At 45.2% G+C, this 17,887-nt stretch overlaps 1 protein-coding gene across 2 annotated transcripts in view; it reads left to right on the forward strand.

The window, feature by feature from the left end:
* DMGDH (dimethylglycine dehydrogenase) overlaps positions 1-17,887 on the forward strand; it is a 116,852-nt gene that overhangs the window by 58,941 nt on the left and 40,024 nt on the right. For both annotated transcript variants that reach the window (XM_068250233.1, XM_068250240.1), the window contains exons 6-7: positions 10,110-10,358; positions 16,310-16,508. In XM_068250233.1, coding sequence (XP_068106334.1) covers positions 10,110-10,358; positions 16,310-16,508 — 448 coding nt within the window. The remainder of the gene's footprint in view (positions 1-10,109; positions 10,359-16,309; positions 16,509-17,887) is intronic.

Here is a 17,887-nt window from a genome sequence, read left to right on the forward strand (position 1 = left end):
TCCCTCCAGTATAGGTAGCGAGATGACCCCTCCCCCTTTCCCTTCTGTATAGGTAGCCAGATGACTCCCTTAACCTCTCCTTCCCCCCTTTAGTATAGGTAGCCAGCTCACCTTCACACTGCAGCAGCCATCAGTGTCACTCATTTCTCCACTCATCTCCTGTGCAGAAGCTTCCTCTTCCTTTCTGTCTCTAATGCTGCCCAAGTCCATAGCCGCCAGCCACAATGCAAATGTGCACAGAGAGCAAGGTGGCTGCTGCACAGGCGGCTAGCAGCAGAGTACTGCGGTCAGGCGCTCGCCTGATCTCCCTTCATTGCAGCATTTGCAAGCTTGCAAATCCTGCACCAGTTTAGCCTGCTGCTTTGGTGCCCTTCCTCCTGTGGTGCCCTAGGCCATGGCCCACTTGGCCTTGGCCTGAATCCGGCTATACATACATTACCTTATTCTGCCGTCATGATGGTTTCCATGGTTCCCCTTCCTGCTTGGTGCTGGGTCACATGGCCGGTGTTCTCTCCAATGTGATGCAGACATGTCAGGTTGCGTCATTCATGCCTGCAAGAAGGACATAGGCTGGGGGGGGGGGGGTAATATAGAAGGTGGGCGGGGAGGAGGGGACGTTTGCAGTGCAGGGGGCCTGGCAGCGGTCAGTGGCTGAATTTAGGGGGTTACCTTTTCCCCGGGACCACATCAGAGCTTGAACCATCCCTGCCTAAGTTACGCACACACCATACACATCACACAATCACACACACCACACAAACAAACATACACACACACACGCATACTGAGCAAGAGCTATAAAATCTAACACTGGAAAAAGTACGACTTGTGGGTAACGGGTTGTTTGTCTGCAGAGTTTACTACGCTCTGGTTTCATCCTCCCCCACTCAGATTCTTGTCCATGCAGCACTGGTGCCAAGTACAACTGGCTTCATGTTTCCTGACTCGGGACAGCTAAACTATTTAGTAAACTTTGTTCGGAGCCAAGATCTTGCAGCAGAACCAGAATGAACTAGATCAGGCAGCTTTGGAGCAGCTGTTTTTTTTTTTTTTTTTTTTTTTTTTTAAGCCTTTTCCAAAAATCCAAATGTGTAATTAGTTACATTTTGCAATGTTGGCCCATTGGAACAGATACACAACTTCTACTTTTTACATAAGACATTGGAAGACAAGAATGAGGTATAAAAAAACAGACGCTGCATTCATTTCATTGTACAGAGAGAAGCACAGGAAAGTGGCTAACTGACTAGATTACACCAGCAAGCTTTAAAAATGATCATTCCTGATGAAGAGACCTGAGCTGTCTCGAAAATTTGCTGTTGTAATCTACACATCCATGACTGTGACTTATAGATTGCCATCTAATGTGCGTGCAGGTGGCCGACACGCACAACATCAGACAGTGCATAGACTGCACTGTCTGATGTTCACACTGCATGCGTTCCGGACCTGTGCGGTCCGGGAACGCATGCTGTACGCATTTTTTGTAAAAACGCGTGGCTGTCCCATGCACTTTTCAGTGATGGGATCAGCCACGCAACGCACACAAACGCAGATGGCGTGCGTTCGCATGCGTTGCGTTCCGCACGCATGGCCATCCGCGTTTGTGATGTGAACGGGGCCTAAATTCCTCTCTGATTAAAATGGATTCAGAAAGAACCTGAATCCTACCACACACAGCACATCGATTTTCAATAGATTTCAGCATGATTCCAAGAGAAGAGACCCAGCACCTTCTTCAAATGTATTAAAGCTCTTTTTATTTCAAGGCATAAAATGTAATAGCAAGGCAGGTGAATGTGGCCTTTCAAGAGGAGCCTCCTCTCTTTATCAAGCCGACAAGCCGGCTTGGTAAAGCCAATAATGGCTTGTAGGCTTGATAAAGAGTGTAGGCTCCTCTCCAAACGTCGCATTCATCTGCCTTGCTATTTACCTTTGATGCCTTGAAATAAAAAAAGCTTTAATACATTCAAAGACGGTGCTGGGTCTCTTCTCTTGGAGTCCTGTTAGCTGTTTCTGGAGGCAGAGGAACAATGACTGAAGCACGTCGTACTTGGATGGTTGGCTGAGTGGCTTGAGAAAGAGCTATTCACCGCCAAAGCCTATTTTTTGACTATTATGTCATTTTAATGGCAGCACGGTGGCGTAGTGGTTAGCGCTCTCGCCTTGCAACGCTGGTTTCCCGGTTCGTATCCCAGCCAGGTCAACATCTGCAAGGAGTTTGTATGTTCTCCCCGTGTCTGTGTGGGTTTCCTCCGGGCACTCCAGTTTCCTCCCACATCCCAAAAACATACAGATAAGTTAATTGGCTTACCCCTAAATTGGCCCTAGACTATGATACATACATAGACATATGACTGTGGCAGGGATTAGATTGTGAGCCCCTCTGAGGGACAGTTAGTGACAAGACAATATATTCTGTACAGCGCTGCGTAATATGTCGGCGCTATAAATAAATAAATACAGAGCTTATTTTTATTCTGTGGTGCCAGCCCTTTTTGTATGCATGCTGTATGGGCCTCATTTGTACTGAGACCTTTGGCTTGGGCATGTAGGAATTTCTCCTTTGAGGGCTGGTGCACACCAAAACCCGCTAGCAGATCCGCAAAATGCTAGCAGATTTTTAAACGCTTTTTTTTATTTTTATGAGGCGTTTTGCTAGCGTTTTGCGGATTGCTGCTGCGGTTTTCAGTATGGTAGATTTCAGATATTGTTACAGTAAAGCTGTTACTGAACAGCTTCTGTAACAAAAACGCCTGCAAAACCGCTCTGAAGTGCCGTTTTTCAGAGCGGTTTGCGTTTTTCCTATACTTAACATTGAGGCAGAAACGCATCCGAAATCCAAAAAATGCCTCACCCAGGCATTTTTCGTTTCTGCAAAACGCCTGCCGCTCTGGTGTGCACCACCCCATTGAGATACATTGACCAAGCAGATCCGCAGACGCAAGCGGATCTGAAAACGCCCAAAAAGCCGCTCGGTGTGCACCAGCCCTTACTGAGTGCTCCTTCACTCCACGATTTTTGCAGTATGTATGTATTATATATTTTACAGTTTTTTGCAATAGATGTCCTGAAAGTGGACCTGAACTCTTATGCTACGTACACACATGCGACAACGATCGTTCGTTAAGAACGACGAACGAACTTTTAATTGATGAAAGAACGACCTAAGTAAAGGTAGTTTTAAAATGTGTGTAACGATCTGATCGTTAGAACGAACGTTACATCACAGAAAGCAACTATTGCGCCTGCGCATAAAAATGAGAAGTTCCATGGAGAAATAGTGAAATGCGCATGTCAAGCCTAGTACGAACGATCGTTTCCAACGATGTACTACTTTTGCAAACGATCGTCGTTGGTTAAAATCCGCCGAGACAGAACTTTCTTTTGTAGCGATTTGGCTCGTTCGTCGTTTGCCTTAATAGTCGGTGGTTCGTTTTTTGTAACGATCGTCGTTGGTAAAGATCGGGGAACGATCGTTACAAACGACTATAGTCGCATGTGTGTACGCACCTTTACACAGGACAGAAGGCGAACATAAAGAAAAGCACCTTGTATGTATTTAGAGAGTTTAGCCTGTCTAATTCCCCCTCAGCTGTGTCTAATTGCAAGTTGTAATTTGATCTCTCCCCTCTGTCACCTGACTGCCACGACAGATAAAGCAGAGAAGCTTATTTCAAAGCACTAGATGTTCTCTGTCTGCTTCCATGAAAGCAAGAAGTAGAAACAGTTCAGATTTACTATAGGATTTGTATCAGCTGTAACAAAGAAATGTTTTTTTAAAGGTTATTATGCTGTTGCGCATCTTTTAGAGCAGAGAGGAAGTTCTGAGTTCAGGTCCCCTTTTAAATCAGGGGTTCGTTTTAGGGATTCGGTTAATGTTTAAACCTGAATGTCTACTGTTGATAGATGAAGAGGTCTGGTGACCCTGATATCACATTCTGTGTCAGGGGTCAGTGTTCACTGGGATTCTCCAGGGCACCTGTTCCTTCCCTGTCACTAGGCAACTATAGGCACCTGTTCCTTCCCTGTCATTAGGCAACTATATAGACACACAGCAGGCATGTACCGTATGTTCATTGATTCTAGTTCATAAGGCCTTGTGCACATAGCGTTCCGTTCGTGTGTCCGTCTGACACAATTTTTATTTCCAATTCCCGGTGATAACCTGTGCGCTGTTTTTTTTTGTTTTTTTGTTTTTTTAAACCGCTTTTCTAAGCGGTTTTGCAGCGTGATTGCGTTTGAAGTGAACTCTGAGCGGTTTTCCTATACCTTCCATTGAGGCAAAATCGCCTCAAAAATAGCCCAAGCACCGCTTATCTGAGCGGATCAGAAACGAACCGCTCAGATGTGAACTCTCTCATAGACAATAATGGTGTAAGCGCTTTCAGGGCGATTTTAAAAAATCGCCAGCGCTTAAAAAATGTGAAAACTCTTTTTTAGGGCAAACAAGCCCTTTGGCTAGATGGTCATTAGTAGGCAGGGTCTAGTTTTGAAAGTGTCTGGTATTAAAACGATCTGTATTACTCTATATATGGATACAATTTGTTTGTTTCAACAATTTTATTTTCATTCTAGATTTACCAAAAGTAATTCTAAGCACAGTTAAAGTGAGATAAAACTCTAACATAAGTAACATTGAATAAAAATGTATTCTCCTACTTTTTATTACCCATACAGTTATCATATTGGCTTTTGTGCACATACCGGTAATATTGTCTGTCTACAAAATCCCAAATTACAGTTTATCTGCTCTGAAAGCTGCCATTGCAGTTTATTGCATAGCTGCTGTATTTATTTATTAAAATCTATCTAGTGATTACTATTCAGCTTTCAACTGTTCAGCTCAGTACAGCTCAGTTTCGGCAGTTTGCTAATGTTTACTAAATGTACCTGACAAAAGAATGTACCAAAGATAATGTTCTCACCTCTTCTGATGCAGCAAGATGCTGCCCACTGAAGCGAGGAGCATTCCACTGAAGAACAAAATCTCGCTTCAGAGCTCATAGTTAGCAGGGGCATGAGTGCCCCTGCTAAAACGCCGCTATCCCGCGGCTAAACGGGGGTCCCTTTACCCCCAAACCCACCCCCGCAAAATCTACGACCAACTTGGTCGTAGATTTTGCTCTTCCTGGAGGCAGGGCTAACGGCTGCAGCCCTGCCTCACAGCGCGTCTATCAGACGCGCATCGCCGCCTCTCCCCCGCCCCTCTCAGTGAAGGAAGACTGAGAGGGGTGGGGGAGAGGCGGAGGTACGCGTCTGATAGACGCGCATGAGGCAGGGCTGCGGCGGTTAGCCCTGCCCCAATGCGGAAGAGATTCCGCGAAGTACGGGGGGGATTTGGGGGTGAAGGGACCCCCGTTAAGCCGCGGGATAGCGGCGTTTTAGCAGGGGCACACATGCTATCTATGAGGTGTGAAGCGAGATTTATTTTATAAAGGACAACTGAAATGAGAAGAATATGGGGGCTGCCATATTTATTTCCTTCTAAACAATATCAGTTGCCTGGCAGCCCTGCTAAACTGTTTGGCTGCAGTAGTGTCTGAATCACAGAAGAAACACGCATGCAGCTAATCTTGTCAGATCTGACAATAATCTACAACACAACTATAGAGCTATATAATAATGCTGTGGACACAATTGTCCAATTGGGCTAAACAACATACTATTTGAACCAAGGAAAGGAGCCCAATACCACAATAGAATAATGAAAGATGCTAAAAAACGTCTCAATGTATCAAACAATATTTATTAAGGGACTTATCCATACATCACAAAAATAATTAAAAACAATAATTAAAACCCCTGTCCTAATCCAAAGATAATTGGAATTCAACGCAGCAGCAAAATAGAGTGGCAAGTGCTGTGCCTTAATGTGCAAAAAGGAGGGATACAGCATAAATCTACAATATTGGATACAATGTGCAATTGTGCAAAAAAGGTACAAAAACGCACACAACTTGATTCATCAAAATTTGATTGTAACAAACAAAACTAGTAAAAAATTTGAAAAATGTGTATATATATATAATTGCAAAGTGTCACTGGACGATCCACAATTCCAATAATTTATTTAATTAATAATCCCAACACATGAGTGCTAAGTGAAATATAAAGTGCAAAGTGCTTACCATAGGATGTTAGATTAGCTGCATGCGGAGAGACTGGGGGACTGCGCCTTGCGCGTTCGCAGCGGACGGCTGCTTCTATGGAGGCTACACTAAGCAATGCCGGGAGCCCTGTTATACTCGCTGCCCTCTCGCGATACAACGTGGCCACGTCGGGCGGAGCGGAAGCGCGTCATAAGACGTCACTCCGCTTCACCCCTGATCGGACTTCCGTGCGCTCCACACAGCGCACCATAGCCGATCTATTGGTTGTCCACATGCAGCTGAGTAATTACATATCATATCATACAAACATTGGGACAATATACAAAGCAATATCTATATACAAAAAATATATATATTATGTTCAATAAACAAATCTTGAGTTAATAATGAATATAACATAAAGAGGGATTTAAAAGCGACATCTTGTGGTCAATTTGCTAATTACAACTAATGTACATTTTTGAAAACACTGTAAAGAGCATCCAACAGGAGCCGGTAGAAAACCTTGATCTTCCTCAAATGAATCAATGCTTCTTAAAGGTGGAACATGCTGCGCACTTGAAACCAAAATATACGCATACAGGAAATCCTAAGAGATAAATTTAAGACAGCATATCCAATTAGTGTCCAAACGTCATCAAGTTATAAAAGAAGGAACCAAAAAACCCACACATATGTAGATCCTTGTCTGCTTACCTACAGACATCACCATCTCACTGTGGAGTCAAAACATGGAAGTGATCACCCAGAATAGTGTACTCTCTGCCTGCTCACCTTCAGGCACAGCAAAGAAAAGTAACAAAAAACCGTACATGACATCAAATAAGTAGCATGCCATCACAAACACACAAAGGGCATGTACAACAGAATATAATACAGACTGGAGACAAGAGGACAACTCACCAATCCTCCAGATAATCATGATAGAAAAAATGGGTAATACAATTCTGATGGTAAAGAACTGCAAATAATAACAAAAAGGGGGTTAGTTCATATAACATTCACAGAAAACAGCCAAAACTTGCCTCCTCATTAAGGCCCTGAGGTTGTCTGGTTTTTAATATATGTATCCACCTGAGCTCCCTTCTAAGTAACTGGACAGTTATGTCACCTCCTCTCTCCCCCTGTGTGACTTTTTCTATGCCCATAAATGTCCAATCTCGAGTAGATCCCCCAATAAAGAACAGTGCATGTTCTGCAATTGTAGTAAGGACCTTGTTCTCCCTATAATCACGTTCGGCCAATCGGATCGTGGAAATGTGTTTCTGTAATCTAGTTTTGAGTTGGTTTTTGGTCTGACCAATATATACCTTTCCACATGGACACTCTATCCTATAGATTACACCTGTCGTCTGGCAGTTAATGAATTGTCTTATTGTGTATTCTTTTCCTGTAACCTGATTCCTGAACGTCCTGGTGGTCTGCATATTGGGGCACACTGTGCACCTACCGCATTTGTAATTCCCAGTAATACCATGTCCACCATCATTGCTTGAAAAATGACTTCTACTCAGCATTGTTTTTAAAGTTGGTGCTCTTCATGCTGTAATACTAGCACGAGGGGTGATGCATTGTTTGATGGTATTATCATTGAGCAAAATTGGCCAATGTTTGTCCAGAATGTTCTGAATGTGCCCCCATGCTGTGTTGAAAGGTGTTATTAGTCTCGTTATGGGCTTAGTGGTTGGTTTGATTCTCTGAGACAATAAACTGTCCCTTGATGTTTGTCTAGCTCTCTGTCGTGCCCTCATTATACATTTCTTGGGATATCCTCGAAATCTCTTTTCCAGGTCACCACATTCCTTCTCAAAGCTGCTGGTGTAGAGCAGTTCCTTCGGACTCTGATAAACTGTCCTGTAGGGATGTTCATTTTTAATTGCTTGGTGTGATAAGAGCCAAAATCCAAAAGGCTATTAACTGACGTGGGCTTACGATGGGTTTTTTGTACCTTTTTTGCACAATTGCACATTGTATCCAATATTGTAGATTTATGCTGTATCCCTCCTTTTTGCACATTAAGGCACAGCACTTGCCACTCTATTTTGCTGCTGCGTTGAATTCCAAATATCTTTGGATTAGGACAGGGGTTTTAATTATTGTTTTTAATTATTTTTGTGATGTATGGATAAGTCCCTTAATAAATATTGTTTGATACATTGAGACGTTTTTTAGCATCTTTCATTATTCTATTGTGGTATTGGGCTCCTTTCCTTGGTTCAAAAAGATCTGACAATAATGTCAGAAACGCCTGATCTGCTGCATGCTTTTTCAGGGTCTATGGCTTAATGTATTACAGGCAGAGGGTCAGCAGGAATACCGGGCAACTAGTATTTCTTAAAAGGAAATAAACATGGCAGCCTCCATATAACTCTTGCTTCAGTTGTCCTTTAACCACTTGAGGACCGTAGGCTCACCCCCCCCTAGTGACCAGGCTATTTTTTACAATTTAGGCCACTGCAGCTTTAAAGGGACACTTAAGTCAAACCAAAAAAATCAGTTTTACTCATCTAGGGCTTCCTGCAGCTGTCCGGTGCCGTCGCCGTCTCCCTCCGATCCTCCTGGCTCTGCCAGCAGCCACTTCCTGTTTTGGTGACAGGAGCTGACAGGCTGGCGACGCGAGTGATTCTTTGCGTTCCCAGACACATTAGCACCCTCTATGCTGCTATATGGTATATGATATATGCTATAGCAGCATAGATGGCGCTATTGTGGCCAGGAACACGAAGAATCACTCGCGTACCCAGCCTGTCAGCTCCTGTCACCCGAAACGGGAAGTGGCTGCTGGCGGGGCCAGGAGGATCGGAGGGAGATGGCGAGGGCACCGGACATCTGCAGCGGGCTATTGGAAGCCCCAGGTGAGTAAAACTCATTTTTTTTGTTTGACTTAAGTGTCCCTTTAAGGGCTTGCTGCAGGGCCGTACAACTCGGCACACAAGTGATTCCCCCCCCCCTTTTCTGCCCACCAACAGAGCTTTATGTTGGTGGTCTCTGATCCCTGATGGCATGTTTGTTTTTTTTTTTTTATTTATTGGTTATTTATTTTTAAATGCATTTTCCTTTTTTTTTTTTTTTTACTATTTGTTTTTTTTCCTTCTCACCCTCCCTCCTTTCCTCCCTCCGCCAGCCAATCACAGCGATTGGCTGTCATAGGCATCAGCCTATGACAGCTGATCGCTTCTGAGTCTCCCAGGGGGACAGCTTTGTCACACTAGCAGAGCATAGCGTCTAACGTCAGACGCTGTGCGCCTTCGTGACGTCAGACATAGCACCGCCGGCATGTATGCGGAACCCGGATAAGGACGCAAACCGCGTGGAGACTGACACCGGACAGGTAATGTATAAATGCACTACACTACATACATTTATACATTGCGGCGGCAGTACAATTCGGCTGCTGTACCGCCGTGCACCCGACCAACCAACTTCAGTCCGACATTTTCCAACATGCGCGATCGACCGTGTGGCCAATTTCTGTCCCGAAATTGGTCGCCTTGTCGGTCGGGCATGCACTTGGCTGCACCAATTTTCATCCAATTTGATTATAATAATCAAATTGGATGGTCGATTGGTCGGTTGGCTAGTGTATGGCCCCCTTAACAGTCTCCAAGCGGCTGCTAGGAGACTAGGTCACCACTGGGAGACTGACGGAATGGAGCTCCATCATTCAAGCAGAGATGCGCATGCGATCTCCTGCAAATCCCCGCCCCAGGACTTCATGCCAATTGGCGTTGAGCGGTCCTGGGGCTGCCACTGCGTTCATGTCAATTGGCGTGGAGCGGTCTGCAAGGGGTTAAGAAGAGTTATTTCCTTTTTGTAATTCAATGTGTGCATATCAGAGTACGATAGCTGTGTACATCGGTGACCATATTGTGGCAGATCTGGCTTTGTGTAGATATGTGGAGTCTTGTTTTCTATTACTAGAGAACTGTTCTTTCTAATTAGTCTAACAAATGCTGTACAGCACAAGTAATCTCTGGCACTGGATTTGCTCTCTAGGATTCTGGGCGCGAGAAGTGGGGAAGCTGATAGGCCTGGAGCATCCTCTCATTCCTGTGCATCATCAGTATGTGGTCACTGGAACCGTCCCTGAGGTGAAGGCTTTGAAGAAGGAGTTACCGGTCCTCCGTGACCTGGAGGGATCCTATTATTTACGCCAAGAACGGGATGGACTTTTGTTTGGACCATACGAGAGCCGAGAAAAAATGAAACTGCAAGAATCCTGGGTATTAAATGGCGTCCCACCAGGTATTCAGCATCATTTGACTTATGCATGCTGTATGCACGGTAACTAAACTGCATTTACATAGATAGGGCTTGATTTGGTTACCTTTGCTAAACTATGTGAAATGAGCCATGGGTGCAGGTATATTAATTAAAGGGATTCATATTTATCCAGGGGAAGGTGTGACTGTAATCAAGTGGGACTTCTCTTTAGTGTTTGAACCACAGTGTACCGATCTCCTCACCTCCCCACTGATAAAAGCTTTTGTTTGCTCATTGCTACTCCTAATTACAGCAATCCTTATTTGCCTGTGGAAGGCAGGCTGCGGAAGTAGAGCAATAAAAGCCTCTAACAAACATTTTAATGTCAAAAGAAGAGGTAGAATGGTATTTTTTTTTTTAGTAATGAGTCACATTGTTAGCATGCATTTTTAATGTGCTATTGAGATGTCCAGGGGGCTAAAAACAAAAGCTGCTCGGTTCACTTTCAAGGACAACTGAAGTAAGAGGTATATGGAAGCTGTTGGGATCTAGGGCTAAAACTATTAAAAGCAGTGAGGAAACTTATTGCTGCTACACTAGCTTTGTGCATTGCAGAAAGAGCTTTACACAAAGTGACAAAAACCAATGAAATGACCACTGGCAGAACAATAACCCCCTGCTGTAGTATTTGCCTGTACCAGGCTGCATTGGGTAGCCATGTATGCCACATAGAGCGTGTGTACAAGACTTAAAGCTAATGTAACCCCGTTTCAGTCAAATACCGCTGTCTCCTGGCCGAGGGGACTTCGGAAGTCTTCTGGAGCAGAGTCCTCCCGAAGACAGGCGGCGCACACGTGAGTGCGTCATAGAGGGCGCGCGTGCAGTGTAGAGTGGCCTGCCTCCCGAAGCATTTCCGAAGCCTCCCTTCGGCCGGGAGACAGCGGTATTTGACCGAAGCGGTCAAATACCGCTACGGGGGAGCCAGGACAGCAGCGGGCACCGGGAGAGGAGATGGAATGCTCTATGGCACCTAGAGCCTTCCTCTCCTTAGGTGAGTATCTGACTTTTTTTTTTAAACCCGGTTCCCATTAGCTTTAAACCTGTGAATAGATTAAAGAGTGCCCTGGTAAACCCATGGAAACGCATGCTGCTCAACTGTAATAAAGCTTCAGGTCCATGACATTTAGAGCAGTGCTGGGCCGAAATTACGCATTAGCGTAATTACGCATCGTAATTCACTACAAATGCACCGTAAGCGTTACGTGTAAGGTTACGGTACTACGCGTAATTAATTACGCGTAGACCGTAGGTTACGTTATTACGCGTAACAAATTACGCGTAAGACAGTAAACTCCCATTGAAATTACACAGTCTGCCGTAATCGCGTAATATTACGCTCCCGTATAATATAAAAAAGCCGCCGACTTTAAGGGTTAATAGCAAAGCCCCCTTAAGTGCTAAGAGCCTCAAATTTGGAGAATATATTAAGGAGATCAGAAGGAATAAGAGGAAAAAATTTTTTTTCAAAAAGACCTTATAGTTTTTGAGAAAATCGATGTTAAAGTTTCAAAGGAAAAATATATACATTTAAAAACCTGCCGACTTTAACGGTTAATAGCAAAGCCTGCTTAAAATGTAGGAACACCAAATTCACAGGGTATATTAAGGGGATCAGTGGTAATAAGAGGAAAATTTTTTTTTTCAAAAAGACCTTATAGTTTTTGAGAAAATCGATTTTTAAGTTTCAAGGGCAAAAATGTCTTTTAAATGCGGAAAATGTCAGTTTTTTTTGCACAGGTAACAATAGTGTTTTATTTTCATAGATTCCCCCAAGTGGGAAGAGTTTTACTTACTTCGTTCTGAGTGTGGGAAATATTAAAAAAAAACGACGTGGGATCCCCCCTCCCAGACCTCTTTAACCCCTTGTCCCCCATGCAGACTGGGATAGCCAGAATGCGGAGCACCCGCCGCGTGGGGCTCCGCACCCTGACTATACCAGCCCGCATGGTCCATGGATTGGGGGGTCTCGGAAGGGGAGGGGCAGCCAAGCTTTCCCCTCCCCCTCCGAGCCCTTGTCCAATCCAAGGACAAGGGGCTCTTCTCCACCTCCGATGGGCGGTGGAGGTGGAGGCCGCGATTTCCTGGGGGGGTTCATGGTGGCATCTGGGAGTCCCCTTTAAAAAGGGGTCCCCCGGATGCCCACCCCCCCTCCCAGGAGAAATGAGTATAGAGGTACTTGTACCCCTTACCCATTTCCTTTAAGAGTTAAAAGTAAATAAACACACAAACACATAGAAAAAGTATTTTAATTGAACAAAAAACATAACCAAGAAAAAAGTCCTTTAATATTCTTAATTAACCATTAATACTTACCTGTCCCTTTAAAAGCCAGTTCCCACGCAATATCCTCGGAAATATACTAATCAGTTACAATGTAACAAAGTTGTTACAATGTAACAACTTTGTTACTTTGTAACTCCAACGCACCCGACGTCACTCGCCGCTCACCCGCCGGCCGCCACATACACGCTAAGTCCCCGCCGGCTCCCGCCGTCCACTCCGCCCACACCTGTCACCCATATACATGCTGGCACCCATGGGTGCCAGCATGTATATAGGTGACATGTGGGAGAGGCGGGGAGGGCAGCGAGAGCCGGCGGGACTTAGCGTCCTACACACCCGACAGAGTTTTGAGCTATATAGCTCAGAGCTCTCTAAAGCATCTTTGTATTTGGGCTCCAAGGAGCCCCATTGGTCCTTAGCAGACCAATGGGGTTCCTTCTGATTTAAAGGAACCCCATTGGTCTGCTAAGGACCAATGGGGCTCCTTGGAGCCCAAATACAAAGATGCTTTAGAGAGCTCTGAGCTATATAGCTCAGAGCTCTGTCGGGTGTGTAGGACGCTAAGTCCCGCCGGCTCTCGCTGCCCTCCCCGCCTCTCCCACATGTCACCTATATACATGCTGGCACCCATGGGTGCCAGCATGTATATGGGTGACAGGTGTGGGCGGAGTGGACGGCGGGAGCCGGCGGGGACTTAGCGTGTATGCGGCGGCCGGCGGGTGAGCGGCGAGTGACGTCGGGTGCGGTGGAGTTACAAAGTAACAGAGTTGTTACATTGTAACAACTTTGTTACATTGTAACTGATTAGTATATTTCCGAGGATATTGCGTGGGAACTGGCTTTTAAAGGGACAGGTAAGTATTAATGGTTAATTAAGAATATTAAAGGACTTTTTTCGTGGTTATGTTTTTTGTTCAATTAAAATACTTTTTCTATGTGTTTGTGTTTATTTACTTTTAACTCTTAAAGGAAATGGGTAAGGGGTACAAGTACCTCTATACTCATTTCTCCTGGGAGGGGGGGTGGGCATCTGGGGGACCCCTTTTTAAAGGGGACTCCCAGATGCCACCATGAACCCCCCCCCCCCCAGGAAATCGCGGCCTCCACCTCCACCGCCCATCGGAGGTGGAGAAGAGCCCCTTGTCCTTGGATTGGACAAGGGCTCGGAGGGGGAGGGGAAAGCTTGGCTGCCCCTCCCCTTCCGAGACCCCCCAATCCATGGACCATGCGGGCTGGTATAGTCAGGGTGCGGAGCCCCACGCGGCCAGTGCTCCGCATTCTGGCTATCCCAGTCTGCATGGGGGACAAGGGGTTAAAAAGGCCTGGGAGGGGGGACCCCACGTCGTTTTTTTTAATATTTTCCACACTCAGAACGAAGTAAGTAAAACTCTTCCCACTTGGGGGAATCTATGAAAATAAAACACTATTGTTACCTGTGCAAAAAAACCTGACATTTTCCGCATTTAAAAGACATTTTTGCCCTTGAAACTTAAAAATCGATTTTCTCAAAAACTATAAGGTCTTTTTGAAAAAAAAAAATTTCCTCTTATTACCACTGATCCCCTTAATATACCCTGTGAATTTGGTGTTCCTAAATTTTAAGCAGGCTTTGCTATTAACCGTTAAAGTCGGCGGGTTTTTAAATGTATACCGTATATACTCGCATACAAGCCGAATTTTTGACCCCCAAAAAGGGGGTCAAAAGTTGGGGGGTCGGCTTGTATGCGAGTCTTCCCTGGTGGTATAGTGGTGGGTGGTGGGTGTTCCGCGCCCCGCTCCCCCCCCCTCCCCGCTCCCCCCGCGCCCACCGCTGCTATTACCTGCAGGCAGCGGCCGCTTCCTAATCCGCGTTCCTCTTCTTAAACTTTTCAGCGTGTATCACAGCAGCGCGCCCGGCCCTGCACTCTGCATCGTCACAGCAGCAGCGCCGGGCGCGCTGCTGTGATACACGCTGAAAAGTTTAAGAAGAGGAACGCAGATTAGGAAGCGGCCGCTGCCTGCAGGTAATAGCAGCGGCGGGGAGGGAGCCGGGAGTACTACCTACCTATGCTGGGCACTATACTGGCTAAACTGGGCACTATACTGGCTAAACTGGGCACTATACTGGCTAAACTGGGCACTATATTGGCTAAACTGGGCACTATACTAGCTAAACTGGGCACTATATTGGCTAAACTGGGCACTATATTGGCTAAACTGGGGCACTATACTAGCTAAACTGGGGCACTATACTGGCTAAACTGGGCACTATACTAGCTAAACTGGGGCACTATACTGGCTAAACTGGGCACTATACTAGCTAAACTGGGCACTATACTAGCTAAACTGGGCACTATACTGGCTAAACTGGGCACTATACTGGCTAAACTGGGCACTATACTAGCTAAACTGGGCACTATACTGGCTAAACTGGGCACTATACTAGCTAAACTGGGCACTATACTAGCTAAACTGGGCACTATACTGGCTAAACTGGGCACTATACTAGCTAAACTGGGCACTATACTAGCTAAACTGGGCACTAAACTGGGCACTATACTGGCTAAACTGGGCACTATACTAACTAAACTGGGCACTATACTGGCTAAACTGGGCACTTTACTAGCCATACTGGGGCACTATACTAGCTAAACTGGGCACTATACTAGCTAAACTGAGGCACTACCTACCCATACTGGGCGCTATACTGGGCACTATACTGGCTATATTGGGCACTTTACTAGCTATACTGGGCACTATACTAGCTATACTGGACACTACCTACCTATACTGGGCACTATACTAGCTATACTGGGACACACTGGGGGGCTGCACCAATCCAGCATTTCCTACCCCCGGCTTATATGGGGGTCAATCATTTTTCCCAGTTTTTTCAGGGAAAAGTTGGGGGGTCGGCTTATATGCGGGTCGGCTTATATACGGTATATTTTTCCTTTGAAACTTTAACATCGATTTTCTCAAAAACTATAAGGTCTTTTTGAAAAAAAAATTTTTTCCTCTTATTCCTTCTGATCTCCTAAATATATTCTCCAAATTTGAGGCTCTAAACAATTAAGGGGGCTTTGCTATTAACCCTTAAAGTCGGAGGCTACCTAACATTGATCCATGCGTCAACTTTTCCGCTTGGCAGCATGACCTTACGCATTAATTGCTAGTAGGAATTTACGCGTAAGCCAATAGCGTAACAACCTGAATTACGGTATTCTTACGCGTAATTGCGTAAGGGCTATGCGTAATTACAGACATGTACCGTAAATGAATGTCTACGCCGTAAGCGTAATTCCGTAATGCGTAATAGCGTAAAATTATGCGTAATGATCCGTAAGCGTAGTTTTTTCTATTACGCCCAGCACTGATTTAGAGACAGAAGCTGCAAGGAGATAAGTTGTAGGGCATAGAGTTGCACTGAAAGGAGGAGTGAGGACCTGGTTGCTTTTGGAAGCAGTGCAAAAAGGCTACCTGTGTGCGTATTTGTGCATACACACGTGTGTGTGTGTGTGTGTGTGTGTGTGTGTGTGTGTGTGTGTGTGTGTGTGTGTGTGACCTGCACAGTTTTGCTGCAGGGACTGGTGAATTCAAGTTATGCCCTTGATGACATCTTGAGTTCTGTGGAAGTGACATTTATGACAACTAATACCGTTTTCCTCCAGGGTTTGGGAAGGAGTTGTTTGAGTCTGACCTGGATCGGATTATGGAGCATGTAGAAGCAGCAATGGAGATGGTTCCTGTACTGAAAAATGCAGATATTATCAATATCGTTTCTGGGCCCATAACCTACTCTCCAGACATCCTTCCAATGGTGGGACCACACCAAGGCGTGCGCAACTACTGGGTGGCCATAGGCTTCGGGTAAGTGACTGCGTAGCATTTACTTTTTTAGTTATATTATGCAGATCGTCCTGACTTTTGTTGTGTTTGCACCTCCTGTTGCCGAACCTACTTGTATCTTACTCTGAACCCTGCCTGCTCCAACCTCGGCCTGGTAACCGACGTCTGCACAATTGCCACCTGCTGTGCTGCCTTTGATATATACTTCATATTAAATGCATCATAACTAACTCCTATGCGGTGTCAGAAGAGAACCACAGCAGCAAAGAGTTAACCTTTCAGCTATCACAAGGAGAACACAAGAGTTACTGTATTTTTTTGGACTATAACTCTCACTTTTTCTCCCCCAAAGGTGGAGAAAAAAAAAGTCACTGTCTCTTATAGTCCAAATGCAAGGCTTGTGAACACCTTCCAATGTGAACATCCATCCTGCAGCTATATCGGGCCCGGGGACTTCCCTGTACTGTGCCCATGCAGAGGAGGACATGAGGACAAAAGGAGGACTCAGTGGGGCACAAAGGGGCATAGTGAAGGACAGAGGTGGACACATGGGGACACAAGGGAGACACAAAGGGGCACAGAGGAGGACACAGGGAGGACAGAGGCTGACACATGGAGGACTCAAGGGAGACAGAGAAGAACACAGGGATACACAAGAGGTACAAGGGGGCAGGAGGTACAAAGGGGGCATAATCCACAAGATGCCCCTACACCATGGTTTAGTATATATATATATATATATATATATATATATATATATATTTCCCCTGGTTTTTGTCCTCTGAACCTAGGTGCATGTTATGGCGTCTTATAGTCCGAAAAATATGTTAATTAGCTTTCAGCTCTTAGACCCCCCCCCCCCCCCCCCCCGATCACTTAGGTGAGTTTCTGGTTTTATTTGAAACACTTTTCATTCTAAGTGTGATTCTTCCCCTGATTGCTTTCCACCTATTTCTGACTTTTGGCTTCCTGCTGTTATTCTCTCACTGTGGACTAAGTTGATATCTCTGCTTCTGAGGGACCTCGACCTGGTGGCTACTAGGCAGCAAAGTAGTCCATTGACCACTAGGGTTAGCGGCCCATCATCCCTTACAGGGTGCTCTGGTGAAGGCCTGTCACCCCTTCAACTCCACATTCTGGGGGAGCCCACATCAGTCAACTGCTCACCCATCAGCAGCACAAACTATAATCATGTGACCAGATAAAAAAAAAAAGGCTAATTATAGACGTGTCTGCTCTAATGCAACAGTAATGTGATTAGGAATCTGTCGGGGTACATAAAGATGTTTTACCTGCTTTTGTGTACTAATGCTACAGTTATGTGATTAGGAATCTGTTAGGGTACATAAAGATGTTATTACCTGCTTTCGTGTACTAATGCTACAGTAATGTGATTAGGA

Source organism: Hyperolius riggenbachi, chromosome 1 (genome assembly GCF_040937935.1).
Source record: "Hyperolius riggenbachi isolate aHypRig1 chromosome 1, aHypRig1.pri, whole genome shotgun sequence".
In the NCBI taxonomy this organism is placed as follows: Eukaryota; Metazoa; Chordata; class Amphibia; order Anura; family Hyperoliidae; genus Hyperolius; species Hyperolius riggenbachi.